The sequence below is a fragment of the Mustela putorius genome, unplaced genomic scaffold (genome assembly GCF_011764305.1).
Source record: "Mustela putorius furo isolate JIRA1106 unplaced genomic scaffold, ASM1176430v1.1 tig00003972_pilon_pilon_pilon, whole genome shotgun sequence".
NCBI lineage: Eukaryota > Metazoa > Chordata > Mammalia > Carnivora > Mustelidae > Mustela > Mustela putorius.
Window position 1 is genome coordinate 25,286,431 of NW_025422115.1, and position 20,314 is coordinate 25,306,744.

At 65.7% G+C, this 20,314-nt stretch overlaps 2 protein-coding genes across 3 annotated transcripts; one reads left to right on the forward strand and one right to left on the reverse strand.

Annotated features, from left to right (window-relative positions):
* Nucleotides 1–4,090: 4,090 nt before the first annotated feature.
* Nucleotides 4,091–5,279, forward strand: RPS21 (ribosomal protein S21). The gene is made up of 6 exons (XM_045070497.1): nucleotides 4,091–4,204; nucleotides 4,384–4,446; nucleotides 4,598–4,661; nucleotides 4,798–4,869; nucleotides 5,086–5,141; nucleotides 5,219–5,279. Exons 2-6 carry the CDS (start codon nucleotides 4,397–4,399, stop codon nucleotides 5,226–5,228), a joined length of 252 nt encoding a protein of 83 aa, XP_044926432.1. The 5' UTR covers nucleotides 4,091–4,204; nucleotides 4,384–4,396; the 3' UTR covers nucleotides 5,229–5,279.
* Nucleotides 5,280–5,388: 109 nt separating this feature from the next.
* Nucleotides 5,389–19,349, reverse strand: CABLES2 (Cdk5 and Abl enzyme substrate 2). 2 transcript variants are annotated; one of them, XM_045070496.1, is made up of 10 exons: nucleotides 18,827–19,349; nucleotides 11,503–11,574; nucleotides 11,337–11,429; nucleotides 10,612–10,689; nucleotides 10,079–10,187; nucleotides 9,421–9,586; nucleotides 8,997–9,100; nucleotides 8,515–8,621; nucleotides 7,601–7,805; nucleotides 5,389–7,466 (listed from the first exon to the last, which is right to left on the reverse strand). In XM_045070496.1, exons 1-10 carry the CDS (start codon nucleotides 19,339–19,341, stop codon nucleotides 7,326–7,328), a joined length of 1,590 nt encoding a protein of 529 aa, XP_044926431.1. In that variant the 5' UTR covers nucleotides 19,342–19,349; the 3' UTR covers nucleotides 5,389–7,325. The 2 variants fall into 2 exon arrangements, with proteins under 2 accessions (XP_044926431.1, XP_044926430.1); XM_045070495.1 differs by having other exon boundaries at nucleotides 11,214–11,429.
* Nucleotides 19,350–20,314: the final 965 nt, after the last annotated feature.

Below are 20,314 nucleotides of genomic sequence, written 5' to 3' on the forward strand. Positions count from 1 at the left end.
ACCTCCTGTGAGCCTCAGTCCGATCCGGGAGGGCCGGTGACTGCCCGTGTCTGGGATGAGAGGGCAGGCCAGAGCCAGGCTGGGGGGCCCGCCGGACTGCGCGGTTGGTGGGTCCCGAGCTTGCACACACCTGTCCCTACAGCTCCAGGGAAGGGAACCAGGCCTCCTCTGGACAGAATGGAGGGCAGGCTGGAGGGCTGGTGGCTGGAGCTCCTGGCCAGGTCGGGTCGGCCCTGACCTGCCGCTCACCCTGGCCGCCGTTCCAGGCCCGGAAGGAGGGTTTCCTGGTTTGGGGCTGGTTCCCTTCCACACACAATGCATTTCACGCTGGCCTGGACCTGCCTGGCCCAGAAACAGCTGCTGTGGGAGGAGGAGGCGGAGGGTCCTCCGGAAGGTGGCACTGCCCCACATCGCAGGGCCTCGTGGACCCGTGTCTGCGGTGGGCCTGCGGGGCGTGCTGGGGAAACACAGACACCAACCGGATGCTGCTGGTCACCATCACCTGCCTGGAAAACCTGAATGCGGACCCGTGTGAGACTGGGGTGGTCCCCGTACAGCTTCCTGTCACCTGCTCAGGACTCAAATCTGGTCCTATGACCTGGAGCCACAAGGTAACGACAACAATGATGATGATGGTGGTGGTGACGGTGGGGACGGCGGTGGTGGTGGAAGTGATGAGGTTGCGATGCTGGAGGTGGTGGTGCTGACAACGGTGGCGGTGATGGTGCCGGTGCTGGTGCATGCTGGCGTGCTAGGCCTTCCAGAGTGCCACACGCATTCTGAGCACGGCATGTGTTTGTCCGTTGAATGCAGACGACCCCAGCCCCGTGGGTAGCTTTACTTCGGTTGCCCCCGCTTCACAGCCAGGAGAGGGCAGCTAAGTAATTTGTCCAAGGCTACTCAGTCAAGAGGCAGAGAAACAGTACACACTCAGCTTGTGATCCTGATGTGGTACTGATGGTCGAGGTGACCGGAGTGGGGGCAGGAACAGGCACACATTCTGAGCAGACACAGGCGGGCACAGGAACCCTGACCGGCACCACCTGCACAACAGCTGCCGCTCCTGGGGGCTGCCCTGGGCCTACTAAAGGGGCTGAGCCTGACAGTGTCCTCAGGTGCCAGGTCCTCCTGCTCGCCTCCCCACCTTTGTACTTCCTGACCTCTGGCCCTTCCCCAACCTGGAAGACCCCACAGGAAGCTTAGTGAACAATTTACCCCATGGGCAAGAGGCGAGGGGGCTGAGGGAGGTGGCTCAGCCCCCTTTAGCCAGCCTGGAAGTGGGCTGGGGACAGACAGGTGAACCTCTGGTCTAGGGCCTCTCCCACAGCTGCTGGCAGTGCTAGGCACAGCTCTTGGACGCCCCACAGTGGCTGCTGGGGACAGTGCAGGTGCCGTGAGGCTACCCCTAACAGAGGCTCTTGATATCTGCCGGCCCTACTGGTGAGAGGCCTACCTGGCTCCCTTCAGGGACCACGTGCTCCAAGGGGGGACCTGGGACTTCAGACAGCACGGTTTCTTAAGAGAAGGGCGCATCCAGATGTCACGGGGCACAGAATTTCCCCTTGAAGAACTTGGTCTTGGGGGGGTGCCTGGGTGGCTCAGTGGGTTAAAGCCCACCTGCCTTCGGCTCAGGTCATGATTCCAGGGTCCTGGGATCGAGTCCCGCATCGGGCTCTCTGCTCAGCGGGGAGCCTGCTTCCTCCTCTCTCTCTGCCTGCCTCTCTGCCTACTTGTGATCTCTGTCAAATAAAAAAAAATCTTAAAAAAAAAAAATAAGAACTAGGCCTTGGGACTCTGCCCTAGTGGAAAGTGGAAAGGAGTGTGTATACCTGTTTGTGTCCTACAGTCTTTTTTTTTTAAAAATTGTGTTAACAATAAACATGAGGCACCCAACTGGCTCAGCTGGTGGAGGGAGACTCTTGACCTTGGGGTTGTGGGTTTGAGTCCCACGTTGGGTACAGAGATTACTTAAAAATAAAATCTTTAAAATAAAACACAAGTAACAAAAAATCTGCCGTGTTAACCGTTTACGGGTACTGCTCAGTGGTACTGAATACATCAGGGACGCGCCACCATCCCTGTTGTCCCTCTCCAGGACTCTTCATTTTGCAGAACCGAAACTCTGTCCCCATTAAACATAACCTAGTTCCCCTTCCGCAGACACCGGCCTCCACCACCCTCCTCTCCAGTTCTGAGGACTCCAAGCACCTCCAGAAAGTGTGACTGAGCAGGATTTGTCTTCCTGTGACTGGCGCATTCCACTCCGTGAAATGTCCGCAAGGTTTCACTATATGCATGTGTCATGACTTTCTTCCTTTTTAAGGCACAGTAACACTCCCTTGTACATGAAGACCACACTGGTGCATGTGCTCATAGGCCAGTGGGCACAGGGGTTACTTCTGACTCCTGAGTGGCACTGCCGTGAACAGGTGTACAAACATCCCTTTGAGATCTCGCTTCTTCCGTGTATACACTCAACAGTGGACTTGCTGATCATCTGGTAATTCCTTTTAATTGAGGAGCCACCATGGTACCCCACGATGGCTGCAGACGTTGTATTTCTACCACCAAGGGTCAAGCGTTCCGGTTTCTCCACACCCATGCCAACAGTTGTCTCTGTTGTTGCCCTCCTAACGGGTGTGAAGTGCAATCTCATTGGGGTCTCGGTCTGTGTCTCCCTCGTCAGTGAGGTGGAGCCACACTCGCCCGCTGTGGAAGCAACAGCTTCCTGGCTGTTTGCACATCTTCTTTGGAGAAATGTCTACTTTTGATTCGGGTCGCTGGCTCTTCTGTTCCGTTCTTGTTCTCTATTCTGGATATTGATCCCTTATCAGAAGTATAATGTGCAATATTTCCTCCCACTCTGTGGGTTGCCTTTTTACTTCATTGATCTTGTTTTTTGATGTGCAAATTTTAAGAATTTTCACGGGCTGCCATCTGTCTCGTTTTTGTCCATGCCTTTGGTCTCCTATCAAAATCACCAAGTCCAATACCATGAAGCTTGTGTTCTACGTTTTCTTCGAAGAATTTTATAGTTTTGGGCCCTTGATCCACTTTAATTTTGTATCGGGGTGAGGCAGGGCCCGGCTTCATTCTCTTGCACGTGGATGTCCCGATTTCCCGTTTCACCGTTTGTTGAACAGACAGATCTCTGCCCCGGTGTGGACTCGGCAGCCCGGCGGACAATCGTGGGACCGCAAGTGCGGTGTATCCCCGCTCTCTACCGCGCCCCGTGCTCCGAGGAGACCCTCTGCAGACCTGCCTCCCTTCCCGCGCTCTGGGCTCCAGCTGCCTCCGCCTCCCGCCTCGCGGCTACAGAATCTCGCCCTGACCAGGCCGCGCCGACGCACGTGCAGCCCGGCCGGCCGTGGGAAGCCCCGACCACGAGCAGGTCACGTCCGTGCACGCGTGGGGCGGCCCGCAGGCCCACGGAGTGACCGCCCAGCGGGGGCGGCCTCAGCCGGACCTCAGGGGAAGGGGCAGCAGACGCCCTGCTCCCAGCACGGCCCTGCCGCCCGCGTTCCGGCCAGGCCCAGAGTGAGGCGGGCAAACGGTGCGTGCGGCGGGCTGGCCCGGCGGCGTGTCCTGGGCGCCCGCGGACAGCGACTCGGGCCAGGCGGGCGGCGCGGGAGCCGAGACCGGGCAGGGCGAGGCGGGCGCGCGCACAAGCCCCGCAGCGCTCAGCTCCCGCAGCCCCTGCGCGCGCGGCCCGACGGGCCGGAGCCGAGAACGCCGCGGCGGAGGCGGGAGCCGCGGGGCCGCCACGCGCACTCCGGGGGCTGCGGGGCACCGGTCCGTCCGGCTCAGCGCTGCCCCGCCCCCACCCTCGCGGCGCCCCTCCCGGCGCCGACCTCCGTTCCCGACCGCGGGGGACGCCCGCACCCGCCGCAGAGGGGACCCGGCCCGGCCCGTCCGCGCCGCGCCCGCCGCCGCCTGCCCACACGCCCTTGGGGTCCCAGCGCGCCGGGGCCGCGGCCACTTCCGCCGGCCAACGGCCACGTCGCTGCTGCACGCCCCGCCCCGCCGCCCCGCGCACGGAGGCCCCGCCCCCTCCGCCGGAAGCGGAAGTACACCCGACAGGCCGGCCGCGCGCGGCGCGTCGGGACCCGGAAGCACTCCCCGAGGCCCCGCCCCGCCTCCCCATATTGCTGCCGGGGGAGGCCGCGCTTCCTTTCTGCGCTCGCGCTCGTGGTGCCGCCAGCAAGTGCGTCGCGCGGCCGGGCGGGAGGGGCGGGAGACCCGGGCCGGGGGCGCGCGGGGGCCCGGGGGGCGTGGGAGACCCGGGCCGGGGGCGCGCGGGGGGCCCCGGGGGGCGTGGGAGACCCGGGCCGCGGCGCGGGGAGGGGACACGGCCCGGCCTCACGGCGCCGCGGGCTCCCGCAGGCTCGCCCTCGCCATGCAGAACGACGCCGGCGAGTTCGTGGACCTGTACGTGCCGCGGAAATGGTGAGCGACCTCCGCCCCGGCTCCCCCCGACCCTGCGGCTCCCGCCGCCCCGAATCCCGCCGCCCCGAATCCCGCCGCCCCTGCGGCTCCCCCTACCCCGGCTCCCGCCCCCCCCCGCCCCGCCGCTCACCGCGCCCCCCATCGCCCGCAGCTCCGCCAGCAACCGCATCATCGGCGCCAAGGACCACGCGTCCATCCAGATGAACGTGGCCGAGGTGAGCCGGGCGGCGGAGGGCCAGTCCCTGCCGGGAGGACGCTCCCAGGGCGGCCCGCGGGGTCGGTCATCCCGGGGGCCGCGGTGTGGGGCGGGACCGCCCGGCCGTCTCCGTGACAGCCGGCGCCGACTTGCAGGTCGACAAGGTGACGGGCAGGTTCAACGGCCAGTTCAAGACCTACGCGATCTGCGGGGCCATCCGCCGGATGGTGAGTGCGTCGCTCGGCGGCGCTGAGAGCCCGCGGGGTCCACGTGCGGCCGCCGGCCTTCCTGGGGTGCGGCGGGGGTTGGGGGCTGGGGAAGGGCCACTCTGGCCCCTAGAGGACCCCCTCCCTCGCCGGGCGGTCAGAGGGGAGGCCGAGGTCGAGCGGGCCGAGCTGGGCCGCCGCGGGGGCAGAGGAGACAGCCGGCCCTGCTTCTTCCAGGGCGAGTCCGACGACTCCATCCTCCGACTGGCCAAGGCCGACGGCATCGTCTCCAAGTAAGTCAGGGCTGCGTGCGGGCGCAGAGGCCCGGCCTTTCCAGGAACGCGGCTCTAATGCTGTCCTTTTGTCCTAGGAACTTCTGACTGGAGAGACCACAGAAGCGGGGGTTTGTCCTAAATAAACAGTGAAACCCACTTGTGTCGGTCTGTTCTGGGACGGGCTGCGCTCCCCTGGCACCAGGGTCGGGGCGGTGGCGCTTGACGAGGAGGGGCCGCTCAGCGGAAAGACCACCAGCCCACGGAGGACGTTGCAAAACCACGTTTTACTTGGAACCAAACACATTACTATTTGCACACACGTCGTGACATGACAATGAGGTCGGGGAGCCCGGCGCGCACGTTCAGTCCACAACCCACAACCCCTACGAGCGCAGAGAGCGTCCGGCCCTGAACCTGCCGCGGGTTCAGGCGGAAGTCGGCTTCAATACTGGCTTTGCTGGGGTGACCGCGGAGTCCCACAGGACAGCAGCTTTTCGCATGGGGGACACCAGGACACGCCAAGGGAGAAGTTCCTGGTTGTCCGTGAACACGTCAACGGGTCACGTCTTTGTGGCTCTAAGGTTGCCTGGAAGTTCCCCGGGACACATGTCCTCAGACGTACACTTGGGGGTGGGTTCCTTGCGGCACTTGTGACCCGAAATACCCTTGAGACACAGGTGGCGGGGCAGGTTGCTATCCAGAGGGGAACCTGCACCCTCCCCTTGGGTTTGTAGGGGCTAAGGGGCGGCGCTGAGGACAGGGAGGTGCTCCACGATAAATGAGGTTGGAGCGCTGACTGGGCTTTGGCATTCGTGCTGCCTGGAGAGGAGGAACAGGCGGCCTGTGGGCGGACGTGGGTGCCCTAGTGCCGTGGTGAGGATGGGGGTCTCCCTTTCGCAGAAGCACCAGTTTGGTTTGCGGGAGAATGGGTGGGGCTGTAGCCTGGGCCCTGTGACCGGTTCGTAGGACAGCAGTAGGGGAGCAGCTCAAGAGCCCAGCCGACATGGTCATTGCTGACAGCAGCTGACCCAAGGCGGGAAACTCCTTGGTTCTTCAGTGTTTGGTGGGGCAGCACACGGGAGAACCAGGTCACAGAGTGTGCAGGAAGGACATAGACCTGGGAAAGCAGAACACGGGCCCTGGTGGGCATGAGGGGCACAGGCTGCACACAGGTGACTGCCATTACCCAGTGGACTCCCTTCATGACAGATGGGCCTATAGCTCCTGCCTGGGAAGAACCCCTGTGAGCACTAACCCCCTTAGGGAGGTGGTGCCATGGGGTGCAGGGCCATGGGGGAGCCCATGTCCTGCCCGCTTGAGGACCAAGTGTGGTTTCAAGTCACAACTTCAACAGATCTCGTGTAACCATTTTTCTTCCCTTAAGACCCACAGAACCAAATTGCAAGTAGCAATAAATACGCTTTTTCTCCGTCACAATATTGCTTAGGAAGATCAAGAGCCAAGAGCAAGCAATCCAGTCATCCTGAAGGTCCAGAGTGTCGTAGGCAAACAGGGCTTCCGGCGGGGAGGTGAGGGTCCCCAGGGACAGGCCAGTGTCTGTGCCGAGGCCCTCTGGGTTGTATGACACTTGCCACCAGGATTTCACAGTGACACGATGCTCAGAAGAGTAGCAAATGAGAGAAACCGGAGTCTGCTCCGGTTGGCTTAATGTAATGCCAGAGCTCCGCCTGTGGATGCAGGGGGAGGCGGGCGGGCATCCGCAGAGGGGCTGCTGGGCGGGAGGGTGCCAGGCCGACGGGCTGTGGGGGTGCATCCCCGCAGCCCAGCCCAAGGCTTCATTACATTAACTTCAGCAACGTCCGTGTGTTGGGGAGGGTGTGGGAACCCGGATCTTCACTGGTGGTTCGTGGAAGACGCAAGGGTGTCGCGGAGCCGGGCTGGCCACTCTCAGGCACGTGGCAAAGAACACAAAAACCTCCCACCTTGTTCCTGCGGACACACTGACAGGCTCTCAGGAATACACGGACACAGTGTGCTTTGGAACAGAAATAGTGCCCCTGCAAGGCTGCGAGGGTGTGGCGACAGTGGCCTCAGTCACAGAGGGCAGGCGAGTCCCCGCCAGGCGGGTGCCCCAGCTGGGTGCCGAAGTGGGGCCTGGTGGGCGTGCGCTGCCTGCAAACACCTCCTGGGCCCACGCGGGCGCCTGCACCGGGGCTGTGTGCGCAGCGGGGCCGGCCTTGACTAGAACTGCTGCGTGAGGCGTCGGTAATGAGGTAACACCTGGCTCTCGGGAAGGTAGAGTGCGAGTTCCAAGGCCACCAGCACCGTGAACTCGAACCCAATCAGATCCCGTCTGTTGAATCGGAACCTTTCTTCCAGCTTCTGCATTGAAAAAGCGAGGTGGTTACGCGCGAGGCCCGGCTCTGGCTCCCGCCCAGGGCAGCGGGTGTGGGCCTGGCTCCCGGTCCCGGCAGTTCCCGGAGGGCAGCCTGGTGTGGGGGAGGGGGCGTACTCACATCGATGAGCTGCTTCACCTCGCCCCTGCGCAGATCGCTGCTGATCTTGGCCGCGAGCAGCACGCACGCGCCGGCGCACAGCTTGCGGTTCTGCTTGTTCAGTTTGCCCTGCAGGACCAGCTTCTCGAAGTACACGTACGCCATGGACACGGTCACGGGCTCCAGGCTGCACTCCTCAGAAAGGTTCCGCATCTCGCGCTTCAAGCTGCGGGTGACAGGGATGCCCGGTGCTCAGGGGCCGAGGAAGCAGCCACCCTCCCCCGGCCCCTCGACGGCGTTCTGGGCGGCGGGAAAGCCCTCTCCTGCGGGCAGTGCGGCCCAGCACTCGGCTTGCAGCTTGGCAGGTGAGCAGCTGATGTCGGGCGCCCGTTCTCCCAGCTGTATGGGCTGGCCCGCGCTGTGTCCAGGGGACGCTGGACAGAGGGCACAGTCCCTGCTGTCCTGTGGCAGCGGGGAGGACGAGGCAGGAGAAAACCACCCACAGAAAGGCCCTGTGGTGCAGACACGCTGAGGCAGCGTCTAGACCTCAGTGAAGCCCTTATGGGTGCTGCTGGGGAGGGGACGGTGGGACGCAGTGGGGTCAGAGGGGCCCAGGGCAGGACACGGAGCCGCTGACTCGCCGTGAGGTCTTGGGCCAGCCTCGTCGGCCCTCGATCCCGCCCATCACGGGGCTCAGTGCCCGCCGCCCGTGCTGTCCTGGGCACCCGGGAGGAGGGCTTGGAGGTGTGGGTAGGAGAGGCCTCGAGGCAGCCTGGCCTGCGGAGGTGGTAGTGGAGGACTGGGGAGCTGCTGCTATTGGCCTGGACAGACGGCGGAGCGGGGAGGAGCTGGGGGGCACACGTGGTTTTGTCAAGCTCACAGGACCTGCCGGAAATGGGGGCAGGAGCCGGGAGACCCCGCCTCAGCGCCCTCACCTCCGGATCTTGCTCAGGGTCAGTTTGATATGCGGGAACTTCTCTCGGAAGGTCTCATTCATGTCCTTCTTGAGGTCAGAGGGCTTCACGTACTCGATCACCGTGGTCTGCAGAAGAGGCAGCAGGGTGGGGAGCCCGCCCCGCGCAGGCCTAGGGGCCCACCCGCCCAAGGCCCTGGGGGGGTGACTTCAGGCCGGCCTGGGTCTGCGATGCCAGCACGCGGTGGCTTCAGGCACCAGCTCTGCCAAGGACACGCCTCACGACCGAGAGCACGGAGTGGGCAGCTTCCTGCCACCAGCGTGCGTGCTGAAGGCAGCAGTGACCCCAGGGCACCCCTCCGGCCTACAGTGTACTCCGTCCTGTCCTGAGGTTCTGCTGCTGTCCTGGGGGGGGGGGCATCCAGTCCCACCCTGGCAGCTTGCTGTTGGCCGGCCCCCGACCCGGGGCCGTGCAGGGTGGGCACGTGGTGGCGCTCACCGTACCATGTAAGAGGCGAAGATGAGGACTCTCTTGTGCTTGCCGCAGGGCCACTGTGGGTCGTCCAGCAGATTGGGATTGTATTCCAGCACGTCCCCGGCGTCGCCGCCTGCAGGCAGAGGGCAGCCCTGACCCACCACGAGCCCCCAGCTGGGGTCTGTGGCCTGGGAGGGGCTGCAGGCCAGGCTTCCCTGCCCCTGAGAGCTGGGTGGAAGGAAGGAGCGCTTGACAAGGAGGGGCCCCCCGGCCCCCAGCCCCCTTGCCATGGCTGGACACGGGATCTCTCCAGTGCCCAGTCGGACGAAGCCCAGGCTGTCTGCTCTAGCGGGAGTCCCTTCTCCTGACCCCGCTCCCGAGCGGGGTGCCCTGTCCGGACTGGGACCCTGGTGGGCCGCCTGCCGTAAGCCCAGTTAGGGCACATGAGGTTACCTAGTTCCGTGCCAGCTGGTGCTGACTTGGCCGGGGCCGGTTTGTATCTTGAGCCTGGCAGAGCGCGGGGGACGCTGGGCCGGGGCTGGGGCGGCAGGCCGTGGCCGTCCGTCTTGTGTGTGACCAGGGCGTTGGTAGGGTACAAGAACTTGGCATAAGACACCACCTGGTGACAAGGGTGTCAGGGCTCAGTCCCGATCGCCCCCGGCCTGAGGCCAGAGGTTCAGCAAGCTGTCCCGTACGCCTTCCTGTCGCAGGAAGGCCCCGCACAACTGCCACCCTTGCGTGGGTGAAGAAAGACCTACTGAGAGCGGGTGCTCCCACGCAGCCCCGCGCTGGGTGCTGCGCCCCCGGGGTTAGTATTCTCAATAACAAGAACATTCCCGAATGCCACCTTGCCGCCCCGTGTGGGATCTGCAGCATAGGAGCCTCTTCCCTCCCTCTGACCACCAGCACAGAGACGGCACCCGGACACCCTCACCTGGCTGCTGAGCAAGGCTATGGGGCCGTTTTCGGGCTGTGGGGCTTTCTCCCACTGACACCGTGCATTTTAGAAGATTCAGGGGGAAACACAGCTCCATGTGTTTATCGCTTTGGTGAGCGCAAGCTCTGTGCCCCCCGAACACCTCCCCCGCCCACGGCCCACAGCCACACTTGCCTTCCCGTCTGCTCCCAGCTCAACGCCCTCCAACTCAAAGACCATCTCAGAAGACACGGAGACGCCGCCCGACGGGTGCCTCTGCTTCTGGCTGTCCACCCTCAGGTCACTGCAGCGCAGAGGACGGGAGACGGCTGCCGCCCTCCCAGCCCCTTCCCAGGCCCATGCACTTCCTGTTCGAATACTCTAGAGGTCGGCAGTAATGGAGAGGCACTGACCTCTGCCCGAGGCCACCCACTTGGCCAGCTGGCCCAGGCCCGTCCCGGGGGAAGAGTTCCCCATGGCCATGCCCACTCCGACGGCCATCTCCTTCCTCCCGAGCGATGCACGGGACACAGCGGCCTGAAGCGCGCATGAGGGCGCAGGGCAGCGGCCCCATGAGCAGCGTCCCCGGCGTCTGCCGTAAACAGTTCACACAGAGCCAACGGTGCGGACACACCCCTGCTAGGGAACCAGGGCCCAAAGGCCTTCAGAGTTCCTGGGGAGCTGTACCAGAGCTGACGCCGAGCTCGATGCCGCCCTGGGCCACTCACCTGAGCCGCAGGCCTTCTCCGTAGGGCAGGACCGAGAAGGCCGCACATAGGGACCGCTTGGCACAGATGAGCACGATCCTGGGGGGAGGTGCTAGTCAGAGCAGGTGGGAGGCGTTTCTGGGAGAAAACACCTTCTCCTCTAGACTAGGGTGACACGAGCTGCTGGCTGAGACCATCGCACACCTGGGCCCGCTAAAGCCCCCCAACACACAAACCCGCCTTGGGCCTGCTCCTTGTCACCAGCACGAGCCCGTCACCCTGGGGGTCATGCTTGGGGGGGGTGGTCTGGGCCACGCTAGGAGAATACAGAGCTCCCCAACCAGGGCCACGGGGTGGACACTTGGCAGCATGGCCTCCAGCAGGACGGGCAGTGGGCTCAGATGTCTCAGGGCAGGCGACAGGAATGCCTTAGGGGCCCCCTGCAGTGCCAACAGACACAGGAGCCCTGAGGGCCACCGCACCAGGCCCACCCCCCGTATGGGGCAGCGGCATCCCGGCTTGTAGCTCAACCACCCACTGTGTTTCCCAAATAAAACCCAGGCCTCCTCTCTCAACCACATGGCGTCATCACGCCTGTCCTGTGTCCCTTCACCTGGGCTAACCAGAGAGGGGGACAAGGCAGATCCCCAGCCCCTGATCGGTGCGAGGGGGACACGGTGGGCAGCTCCAGGGCTGCAGGCGGGGGCCCCGGACTGGATGGCAGCCCTGGCCGTGGCACGCGGCACCTGCTGTTCCTGGTGTCATACTGCCTCATATTCTTGATGAAGTGGGTCTTCTTCAAGCCTTTGTGTCTTGGGGATCCGGATATGTGCTTGGTTCTGCAAGGTAAAAACCAGATCACTCTCTCCTCCTTCGAGACCTCCTCCGGCCCCAGGTCTCAGACACCCTTACCTTTGAGCCGAGGCACATCCCACAGCGTCTTCCAGGAACTCGAGAGAACAGCGCTGGGAGGCGACTCGCCGTCTGTAGGAAGACAGAGCAGGGCCTCGGCTCACACCTGGGAAGGGGCCGTTCTCAGGCTCAGAGATGTGCTCTCAGGAGTCTCCCCGCCGAAGGGCAGCCCTAGCCATCGACTGGGTCAGGAGCCTGTCTGGGGTGAGGTCTGAGCCTTGGGTAGGGCCACCCAAGGACCAAGAGTTTGCCAGAAGAATCCAAGGGGGACCAGCACCCTGGTCTGCTGCCCGTGGCCTCCTGGAGCTCAGCCCGGCGCGTTCTAGGCATCTTCTCTGGCCCAGGACTGGCAGGGCCGGCCAGGCTCACCCACAGCTGAAGGAACTGCACCGAGTGCTCACAGCCTCGCACCCCGCTGTCAGGGGAGCTCCTCAAGCCTGAGGGCCCAGAAACCCTATGTGGCTGCACTCTCAGGTCATGATCACAAACCCTGGTTACCGACACCCAGGCCACCCCTGTGGTCACCTGTCGACCTCCTCGTCCTCGTGACGTGGACGTGCACAACTCACTAGCAAGGGCCTCTTGTGACAAAGCTATGCAGATGGGCCCCAAGTCCACACACGTTCCCAATGAGAGGGAGGATCCCAGAGACCTCGGCTGTGGGGTCCACGAAATTAAGCAACACGGGCCAGCATATGCCAGACACCCCGCATGTCTAGAGTGTGAACTGAGCTCAGGCTCCTGCGGAGGGGAGCAGGGGAGGGACACGTGGCCGAGGAAGCCACTTCGGGGAGCTGTAGCCTGCCCAGCAGCAATGCTGTCCTCCCGCAGGACCCCGGCTGACGGAAGAGGCCCAGCGTGGTCAGGCCACCTCACCAGGCAGAGGTAGCCTGGAGTCCTGGGAGGAAGGAGCCGGGGCCCAGGCAGTCACCGTCATGTGCCAGGGGCCCAGCCCCACCTTCTGCTATGGAGCCACAGCCTACAGCAGCCCAGAGCAGCTGGGCACCTGGCCCGGGTCGCACGACCCGGGCAGTCCTGGGGGCTCCAAGGCTGTCACCTCGAAGCTACAGCCCAGGCTCCACGTAAGCCTTTAAAATGACCGCGGCAGCACGATCTCACTGAAAAGCAACAAAATTGAACATGGCACAAGCTCCGGTGAAATGCTGGGTCTCCCCCCACGGCCCTGTCTCCAAAGAGGGGCAGCGACCTCCCTCCGCAGCTGGCATCGGGGGAGGGCAGCCGCCTACCAGATGAGTGCTTGGGGTGACGTGAGTGCTCGGGTCAGTCAGGCAGGGGACCCGGGCTGCGGCCGTGGCCTGAGGACCGGCCGAGGCGGGGGAGGGGTGGGGAATGGGCAGCGGGAGGGGCACGTCGCTCGGACATCCGGTGTCCTAAGAAGCCTGCGGGGGAGGTGGGGGTGAGCAGGCGGGAAGGCAGGCCCCGCGTCAAGGAAAGCTGCCGACTGGGGACAGCCCGCGCGTGTCCCCGGAGGTGGCTGCGTGCGGCCCCGCGGGGCCGGCCTCTGAGACTCCGTGGAGCAGCCCCTGCGGCTTCCTCAGAGCATTTCCCAGGCGGTGTCCCAACGGCTTCTGCACACCCGGGACCTCGTCTGCAGGGCCCAGCCGGCAGCGACCTCCACAGAGGCCCGGCGCGGCACATGGTCGCTGGCCCGCTGCCCGGAGGAGTGGCAGGCACGATGGGGCCTCTGCCGCCTTGCTCTCGCCTTCTGGAGATCCTGGGATGGTGCCAGCAGCTCAGCTCACCAGGCTCTAAAATCTGTTCCCACCTCTTTTGCAGGTACCTCTCCCCCGTCGCAAGCATTTTACACAGGCGCTCAGCCCTCACGATGACTGCGTGTTATTACTCTCTGTTGACGTGTGGGGAAACTGAGGCACAAAGCGGGCAAGCGAACTGCCCGAGGTCACAGCTGCTCAGGTGGTACCAGGACCCGCGTACCCGCAGGCGGCCCGTGCGTTTGCCAACGGCAGGAGCTCAGCCTCTCTGCCCCCTGCGGCCCCCGCGGGGCTGGCTGGAATCGAGGCCACCCCTCGGGCATGTCCTCGGGTGCTTCTCTGCTGAACGTGGCCTGCGTTCCTGGTGGGCTGTCTGAGCTGCGAGGAAATGCTTGCAAGAGTTCCTGTCACTGTGCCTGGAGCGGAGGCGGTCTGCAGGGGCACATAGGCCACGGGAGGCCCCGGCGTGCAGGCCTACTGTGCTCTCATGATCAGGTGGACGTGCAGGTACTGGGAGCGGGGCCCAGCGTGGGGTGTGTCCCCACCAGCAGAGGGTGGAGTGATGAGCTCCTGGCTGCAGAACATTCTGGAAGGGGAGCATCTGTGGGCAGGAGAGAAGCAGCCTGCACTGCACGCTCCCAGGGATCCCAGGCTCCTTGGGTGTGGAGGTGACCGTGTGTTGGGTGGCACCTGGTCTGCAGGGTTCCCAGAAAGTGAAGGTGGTTGGGGAGCCGGCAGTCAGGGCCCTGGTCGTGGACGTGCACGACCGTCTGGGGGCCGCCCCGGGTGGTCAGGTGGGGCCTACCCCTCCCAGAATGTGGAGTAGCCCAGCCGCGCCGGGACAGCGCCCCTTTCAAAAGAAACTGCTGGGCAGTCAACCTCGGGCAGTGGTTCCTCTGGAGGAATGTCCGGTCCCTCGGTGAGTCCCGAGGTGACACCACCATGGCTCTGCACGGGGTCCCAGCACGGATGAGCTCCAGCCAAGGGTGCCCTTCTCAGCCTCTGGAACCTGCCCCCCAGGAAGGTGTCTGTGCAGGCAGCAGGCGGGACAGAACACGCCGGCAGCTCCACCTGAAGGTCCCCGCTGGAGGTGAGCAGCGTGGTCAGCAGGAGGCCGGGCCCGACACACTCTCATGTGCCTAGACGCAGACGGAAGCTGGCGTCTCGGTGCGCCGGGGTGGGGGCCGGCTGCAGAGAGCTTCTAGGGGACGGGGCGAGCTGCCCCCAGAGTGGGACACGCATTTTATACCCCATCTAAAAACACCACCACTAACGAACAGGCTGCAAAGAACAAAACCTGGGTTCTCTGTCACCTGCTCTGCCCCTTCCCCTGACCCCGGCTGTTTGGGCAACACAAGTCTCCCTGGCCTAGAAAGCCTCTCTGCTGAGCCACGGTCAGGGCAGGGTCTGTGGGACAGGGGCTACTCATGGGCGACTGGCCCGAGGCTGCCTGCATCGGACTCTTTGGGGAAGAAGGGGCCAAGGGTCCGTGGGAGAGGCTGTCGGGAGGGCGCAGGTGGCCGCTGCACGGACCCGGGTCCGCTCACTCTCCCGCCGGCTCTCAGAATCGCCATCCCCCCAACCCCAGCTGTGAAACGGTCCTGCCAACACGAAATCACCACTAGAGTTTCTATCATCTAACGCCCTCTGTCACTGCAGGAGTGCCCGGCCAAGGAAAGGCTCCCACCAGAGGTCTGTTTGAGGGCTGAGAGCCACCCAGACCGAGTGAGGGGCCAAGTGAAGGGGTCAGACCAGCGGGTGTGGGCTGCAGAGTATCCCCATGCCCACGACTGGGGACCCTTTCCTGCTCCGTGCCTGTGTGAGCACGGCACCTGACCTCACAGACCCTTGTACATACTTGTCCAGGGAGTGGTGGTCCTGGGCACTCCACCTGGCCAAGTCCCTGCCCAGAAAAGCAGAGACTCCATGTTCTAGCTGACTTGGAGAGGCCTGAAGTGCCCCGGGGATGGGATCCGAGCTGTGGCCTCTGGGGGCCAAGTCTCAGCAAGGCCTTTGAGCTGCCACAGGACGATGTGCCTCTGTGCTCTGCCCTCGGTAACCATCTCCAGCTGTCCTCCGGCAAGAACCCAAATCAGAGCCGTAAGTGAACCGCCGGCTGCGACACTCAACTTGGTTTAATTTGCACAGGAGCTTGGCGGCTTCGGGAACACAAAGTGGCTCCTGGCCAGTGTGGCAGCCGCAACCCCAGGCCCGTCTCAGAGTCGCTCCGGTGGGAGCCTCCAGAGTCGCGAGGCGCTCTGCTCCCAGCAGATGCAGCCACGTCCCTGGCCTCCTGGCAGTGCCCCTGGCTCCCCTGTCTTGTCCCCCTGCCCTGGACACTCAGGAGGGCTGTAGTGGGCTGAGCTGTGCCCCCCCAGGTGTCAGCAGGTTACCCGGTGAGTTCTGTTGAAGTCCCGAACCCCGACATCTGTGACTAGGACCCTGTTTAGAAACAGGGTCTTTGCAGATGCGACCCAATGAAGAGGGGGCCCGTCGGGTGGGCCCTGACCCCACGGCTGGGGTCTGTTCAAGGAGAGGAAAGGCCGGGGTGGGACACACACTCACAGAAGCACCAGGAAGACGGAGCGGAGAATGGACGGACACCTGTGGCCACCCGGAGCTGGGGGAGGCAGGAAGCCTCCTTCCCAGGGGCTCCCAGAGGGAGCACAGCCCTGCCCCGTCCCCGTCTCAGACCTGCGTCCCCCAGGACGGCGAGAGGAAGCGCTGCTGCAGCCCAGGGTGCCCAGCTCTCGGGGCTGTGCTCAGCAGCTGTGCCTCTCTGGGGCTTTCTAGGAGAGGAGGGTGTGGGGCCTGGCGGGGCCGGCCGGGGCCTGGAAACCTGTTTCTGCCAGCTGGAGGGGCCCAGAAGCCCATCTGCTCGCCTCAAGTGACCGCGGTGTCAAAAGGAAAGGAAACGCTGTGTCAGAGGTTCTAGGAGGGAAGTGTGGGCACCAGTGACTTGCTCACTGGCTTGGCAGGAAAAGCCACACCGGGCTGAACCCTGAGGGTGACACAATTTCCCCGTGTGGCCTGAGTGGGAGCACTCACCGGGCAGCCTGTCTGCTCACCCGGCCCTGGCCAAGGCCACCCTTCGCCCGGCCCTTGAGCTCACGGGACCTCACACAGCCCCTCAGGTAGGTAGTCCAGAAGGCAAAAGCGCTTCACAGAGGAGTAAACTGAGACTCCTGCCCACGGTCACAACAGAGCCCCTGACAGGTAGACCTAGGATGACAGCGGGTCTGACCACTGCACGCGTGGCACGGACTTTAGGAGGAGCCCTCACTGGCCCCTGCTCCAGAAATACCACTGATGCTCGGGCTGAGCCGGCAGCTCGGAGCCTCCGGGCTTGGCTGACCGGCCCTCACGCACTCTGCGACGGCTCCCTGTGGGCAGGGCCCGGGAAGGAACGTTCCGCACAGGCAGGTCCGTCCCCAGAGGGCGGGAAGGCGGGAGCGGCAGGAGGGGCTCGCGGCCTGGGCTCGGGCTATGGGCGGAGGGACACAGGGATGGGGGGGTGCAGCAGGACAACCCAAGGGCACCCCGATGGACCCCATGTCCCCACCCCACGCCAGCGTCATCCCAAGCTCCCAGGTGTGGGCGGGGCGGAGCACCAGCAGCCCCTGCGGCCTGGCGGGGTTCCTGCTCACAGGCGCCGCCTCCAGCACCCACACCCCCCTCAGGCTCTTCCCTAGAGTGTGGCTGCAAGGGGCAGGGTGCCGGGGGCCTGGTTTGGAGGGTCTGGCCCGCAGAAGGGCTGCCTGTTGGCAGAACAGAGAGCCTAGAACGAGGCGCACTCTGCCCAGAATGCACACGCCCCCAAGGTGGAGGTGGCCTGGCGCCTCTCAGCAAGCTCGGGCCCAGCAGCAGGGGACACCCCTTCCCTCTGACGCCCCCTGACTCGTCACACCACAGAGGGACTCAGAGACCCAGTGGGACCTGGGGACCATCCTCCGGGCTGACTCCACAACTTCGAGGAAGAGGCTTTGGGGCTCTGTTTTTAAAATGGGCTGATTTCATCGGTAAAACAGCTTTTTCTTTAACCCACTGAGCCACCCAGGCGCCCCTAAAACAGCTTTTTCTTAATGCTGGCCTCCTCCTGCAGAGGCAGCCCCCCGCCCCGGGGACGGCAGGAGCGAGCTGCCGAGCTGCTGTGTTTGGGCCCGGAAGATCTCCTAGCTTCGCTTAGACCCTACCCATCTCTGCGGCCCGGGCCAGGCCTGTTGGTGGCACGGGTCGGGTCCACGGGTGCCCCCCGGCCTGCCCAGAAGCCAGCGGCTTCCCCGCAGAGCTGGAGATAACTTCTGCCCCCCCGTGCGACGGTGACCGCGGGACGCGCCGACCCGTGGGCCACACGCGAGAACTCAGAATGTGTGGTCAAGAAGGGACAGCCAAGCCTGCAGTCTGGACTCACCCCGCCATCTTCCACGCTGAGGACCCGGGGTTCGAGGCAGCCGTGAGGACCTCCAGGGGAGGAGAGCAGCCTCTGAACCCCAGGGACTCGAGGCGTCGGCCCGACCATGTGGGCCAGCCAGCCGGAGGGCTCCGCGCTCAGCCCCTCCCAGCACACCCGCGGGGGCTGCCCGGCAGCTCTGTTCTGCAAAGGCTAAGCACTGCCCTTCCAGAAGGACCGCGACAGCGGCCAGTCCTGAGCCCCAGGGTGAAGGTGGGCAGGGGGAGGAGAGGGGAAAGCCCCAGCGTCTAGAGGAAGGTGCCGAGGGGGCCGGGAGGCCCAACGCTGAGCTCTGCGGCCAGCTGAGGAAGGGTCTCTGGGAGAAGAAAGTGGGGTGTCTGGCAGCCAGGGGCCATCTGGGCACAGGCAGCCTGGAGGGGCAGGGCTCAGGGGTGGGTGCTCTGGGGCGGGCCGAGGGCTTCCTAGAACTGGAATCAGGGCAGGGAGAGTAAGTGCAAGCTGGGAACGGACAGGGCCAGGGGCACTGAGCTCAGAGGGGCTGGGTGGGGAGGACAGCAGTCAGCATGGGGGTCACGGGTGGGCCAGGGACCAGCAGGCTGGGAGGCTGGGCCGGCACAGACGGCCACACGGTACAGTGCAGGGAAGACCCGAGGCTCGTCCGGCTCGGAGAACGTTCGCAAGGAGACACACAAGGGATGCTTGGGAGTCCCTGAGTCTGGGGACTGGGAGGGGCGTGTCCAGAGCTGCCCGGGCTGTGTGTCTGGGGCTGACAAGGGCTGGGGGAGCCCGAAAACTGAAGGAGGCTGACAGGGTCAAGGGGACCATGACCCCTGCGTCTATGGAGAGGGCCCGAGGGCTGCTGACCCCCACATCTGTGGGATTTTGCCTGTGGGACCCGGGCAAAACTCTTCCTCGTGCTGGCGAGGCCCAGGATACCCCAACCCTGTGTCTGGGGCTCCCAGGGGAGCAGGGTCCCCTTCTGATCCCCAAGTCATGCGTGACCCTCTGTCATGGGCTCCCAGGGCCCCAGGTGACCCTGGTCCCCAGGTCCTATGCAGATGGCCCTGGACCATTTCGCCGCCGTCCCCTGGACCGGGGACCCCCAGGTCACCCCGACCCTGTGTCCCCGGCTGTCAGGTCACCCCAGCCCTGAGCGGATCCGGCGCGGGGTCCCACTCACCTCTGGCGTTGCCCGTCCAGCCCGAGGGCCAGGCCGAGGCCCAGGCTGGCGGGCGCGGGGCCGGGCGCCGGGCTGAGCAGGCCCTGGGGCGCCGACGCCCTGCCCGCGGGACCCGGCAGCCCGGGCAGGCCGGCGGGGGGCGCGGGGGGCGGCGGCGGCGGCGGGGGCGGCGGCGGGGCCCCGCGGGCGGGGGGCTCGGGCCCCGGGGGCCCCGGGGGCCCCGGCGGCGGCGGCGGCGGCGGCGCGGGCGGCTCGCGGGCTTCGGCGGGCGGCGGCGGGGGCTTCTCCCCGCCCGGGCCCAGGCTCGGGGGGCGGCCGTCCAGGGAGATGTTGTTGAGGAAGAAGAGAGCGGCCTGGCGGCGCCGCGAGTCCCCGCGCCTCCGGAGCGCCTGCGGCGGGGCCCTGGCGGCGGGGCCGGGGCCGGCGGGCGGCGGGGCCCTGGCGGGGCCGGCGCCGGGGCCGGGGGCCGGGCCCGGGGTTGGGCCCGGAGCTCCACCCGCCGCGGCCGCGGCCATCGTCCGACTGAGCCCGCCGGCCGCCCGCCGCCGCCGCCCCACCCGCGCGCACGCGCCCGCGCTGGCCGCCCATTGGCTGAGGCGCGTCCACATGCAAATATATTGCTGTCGCGCTTACCCATTGGTCCTCGCGGTTCCGGGGGCGGGCCTGGAGTCCCGGGGCGGCTCCCCTGGGTCCTAGAGGCGGTGCGGCCGCGGCCGGAGGGAGCGGGAGCGCAGCGCGGGAGGGCGGGGGAGAAGCCCCGCGGGGCCCGGCTGTCCGCCCGGCGTCGGCGCCGGCCCGGGTTCGAATCCCCGCCTCGGGGGCGGCGGTTACAGGGTCGCCGGCGCCCCGCTGTCCTTGCGGGGCTGTGGCGTTCATGGTCGGCCTCCGTGGAGCCCGAGTTTCTGGGCTCCGGGCACGTGTCCTGTGGGGTGCGGGTCGGTGCTGGCGGCCGGTGCGCGGGGCTGAAGCCTGCCGGGGCGGCGGCGTTCGAGTTGCAAAGGACCGTCCCCTCGGGGAGCCCCTAAGGCTCCCTGGGAAGGCGGGCGGGGCCGGCGCTTCCCTCAGGGACTGGAGACCCCGAGGGTCGCCGGGAGAAGGCGCCTGGGGCCTCGGGACTCGCAGGCAGGCGGGGGCCGTGCGGGGCCGTGCGGGGCCGTCCGCGCGGGCATGAGCGCACTGGCCTCGGTGGGGCGAGCCTCCGCCTCGCGGGCGTCCCGGTGCCCCGTGCCCCGACTTCAGAGCCGCCGGCTCCGGCTCCGGCTCCGGCTCCGGCTCCGGCTCCGGCTGGGCTGCGAGCTCTGCGCGCCCAGAGCCGCCGGCGTCTTCGCGGGACGGGGTCCTGCCGCCGCCTCCAGGCCACTCCTGCGCCCCGTCCGGCCTGGGTCCGCGGCTCCTGGCTGCGCGAGGGGCACCCGCAGGCCGCGGATCTGGGCACTTGTCGGCGGGTTCGTCCCCGCGGCCGGGAGAAGGTTTGGGGCGCCGCCCTCG